Raw genomic sequence first — 3,040 nt, 5'->3', positions numbered from 1 at the left:
TATGCCTCGAGCGTTCTCTGCTGAACGGAGTTTATTGTTCCTCTGAGTCAAGAGGCGAACTAGGTTTTAGCCAAACCTCCTTTGATCCCATTCAAAGTAATTCTTCGCTGAAATGGTATGATATTATTCGATCTTGGTCCATATAACAATTTTCTGTAACTCGAAATGTCCACCCGCTTGTTGTATTGCTCATTTGTCGTCTTTTTAAATATTCTACGGCTAGCTCCGAGCTAACGCAGGTTGGATTTGCGCTGTTAGCCCGCGAGAGTAGCGCGTGCTAATAGTCTTTTTGTAATGTCTGTTTAATTAATCACGACGTATCTTGTCCCAGTGTGAAAGTTTTGTTCAAGGCGCAAATCAATCTTGTATATTAAAAAAGGTTTTGTGGATATTCGTCGCAGCTGTTGTGGAATTTCTCCAAGCAGTAACGTTATAGCTAAGCTAAGAGCTCGCGCTGATCAGTTAAGCTAAACTACATTTATTGTATATTTATTCAAAGACCACCGTGTCCTAGAAAATTGCGTTATACAGTTTTGTATGTGCGGGTTTGTGTCAGAAACACGGACAAACTATATTGCCATTTTAGTGTGGCACTGCAGTCATATGAGCGGGAGATTTACCTGCTTTATCAGGCTCTTATTTTGACTCATTGGCTTTCAATGAAGTGGCGGATGGCGTTGCTTTAAGTTTTTAGGTAAACTTTAATTCATGTGAAGGAAGAGCAAGATCCCACTCCTAATGGCTATGTTTTAGTCATTCCCTCTGGACGGGAAACGGTGCAAATTGCCAAGAGAAGTGGAATATTTTCTCCAAACCTGCGTTTTGTTGTTGTTATACTTTAGTGTATACCGATGATGATTTGTTCAATAGTTGACACGTTTGCCTACAACTTAATGTAACACATTTTATATTAAAAAAACTTTACAAATTAACTATTACATTACACTGGACATATATATTTTTTTACACTTATTTTCTTAAATTATGTGCAGTACGTTTATTTTAAGAAGCTTGCAGATATTTCTACATATAAAAACATTTTATTAATATAATATTTTTCAAAATGCTTTACATTTCTTTTCACAGCTAATATGCTGGAGTACGATTAACCTTACCCCCCCATAATTGCGTTTCATACTGTTACTGATCATCCTAGTTTGTGCACTGAAATGCTTGAATATTTTTGTATGCATTGGATCTTATTCTGTGTATTCTTTTGTAGGCAGGAGGAAAGGCAGGTAAAGACAGTGGCAAGGCCAAGGCAAAAGCAGTGTCTCGCTCACAAAGAGCTGGACTTCAGGTAAGCTTCTGTTTTTATTATTTGCTCTGCTGGTTTTCTCTTCCCAAAATAAATGATCCATTTGTTGATACTGATAGCCTTCAGTGAAATGGGAGTAGATGTGGAATTTGTTGGGTTGCAATATTTCAAGTCAAATAAAATGTCAGATACTTCTTTCTAAGGAATGCATATCTGAAATTTGTAGTTCCCAGTGGGGCGTATCCACAGGCACTTGAAGACCCGCACTACAAGCCATGGTCGTGTGGGAGCAACAGCAGCCGTGTACAGTGCAGCCATCCTTGAATATCTCACAGCTGAAGTAAGACTCTGCCATTGACTCACATGTTGCATATCAAATGTCCTGGTGTGTAAAAAGCTATTAACCGCGTTTAATTCTTGTTGTAGGTTTTGGAGTTGGCAGGAAATGCTTCAAAAGATCTGAAGGTGAAGCGTATCACTCCTCGCCATCTACAGCTGGCCATTCGTGGAGACGAGGAGTTGGACTCACTCATCAAGGCAACCATTGCTGGTGGTGGTAAGTTGGGAGTTTTAGTTTATTTGTTGCATGCATACATACCGATGTCCTGGCAGAGGTGGATGTTAAGCACTTACATGTTTGGTGTCTTCCCGCAGGTGTGATTCCACATATCCATAAGTCTCTGATCGGTAAGAAGGGCCAGCAGAAGACTGCGTAGTTCCCTTTGGGGTCGCTATGCTGACATGGACTCGAGGACTTGCATTTGGGATGTGTAACCAGATCGGCTTGTGTTCATCCATTCATCCGTTCTCTTTTTTTTAAGTTAATATTAATGTTATACTAGCTAACCACAAGTGATTTGTTAGAGTTTTGTGTTAATGTTATATCGCCAAAACTAGAAGCCCCCCTCAACCCTCCAACCCAAATGTCAGGTATTTTAGAGAGACAAACAGGAAGTCTGATCTTTCCTGCTGTGACTGTGGAATTGTTTGTTGAATTGGCCAGAGCTATGGAGCTGTTTTATACTGAAAAATGGAAATGATAAAAACATTTTATATAAAACCAAAATGTTTGTTCTTAATTTGTTGTCCGTCATGGTCTTTTGATGTGGTTTTGAGCATTGCTTAACTTTTTTTGTGCAATGTGATACCAATGAATTCTTTTTTTTTCATCAGGGTTAATGAAGTGTGTGTGTGTGTGTATATATACATGTGTATGTATATACCGATACACCCATGAGAGAGTACACTTTAGCATAATTTAAAAAACTTATTGCAGGAATAATTTACTAACATTAAGATTCATTTAATGTAATGTTTTCAGACGCCTAATTACATGTTATTTACAAAAATTAAATGATAAAAATACATACACCCTGGAGTACATTTTGGCATAATTTTAAAAGGAACTTGCACAAATAATTTATTAAAAATGTATTGTTTTCAGACACCTAATTGCAAGTTATTTACAAATGTTACCCCCTTAAGTACATCTTTTTATGAAATTTCACTATTCTCTTGTCTTTGAAATATGGTTAAAATACACATTTAATACAACTAAGCACACAAATTTTTTAGAAATGCATTACATGGGTAATATTATATAAAGTGTTGCTTACTGTGCATTTATGCATTTGTGTGGTGATCAGTATAGTAATAATGCACAGCAGTGTATATTATTTATGCCCTGATAAATGATGTATATAACAGTTAATTAGGGGCCAAGCACCGAAGGTGCGAAGGCACCTATTGAAACCGTTCCCGTTCCTATTATTATTATTAGGG

At 37.2% G+C, this 3,040-nt stretch overlaps 1 protein-coding gene across 1 annotated transcript; it reads left to right on the top strand.

The window, feature by feature from the left end:
- On the top strand, positions 1–2,705 carry h2az2a (H2A.Z variant histone 2a). The gene is made up of 5 exons (XM_079815168.1): positions 1–115; positions 1,223–1,300; positions 1,485–1,598; positions 1,685–1,814; positions 1,913–2,705. Exons 1-5 carry the CDS (start codon positions 113–115, stop codon positions 1,972–1,974), a joined length of 387 nt encoding a protein of 128 aa, XP_079671294.1. The 5' UTR covers positions 1–112; the 3' UTR covers positions 1,975–2,705.
- Positions 2,706–3,040: the final 335 nt, after the last annotated feature.

This window comes from Gobio gobio (genome assembly GCF_949357685.1).
Source record: "Gobio gobio genome assembly, chromosome: 4".
Taxonomy (NCBI): domain Eukaryota; kingdom Metazoa; phylum Chordata; class Actinopteri; order Cypriniformes; family Gobionidae; genus Gobio; species Gobio gobio.
This window is presented reverse-complemented; position numbering and strand designations above follow the sequence as displayed.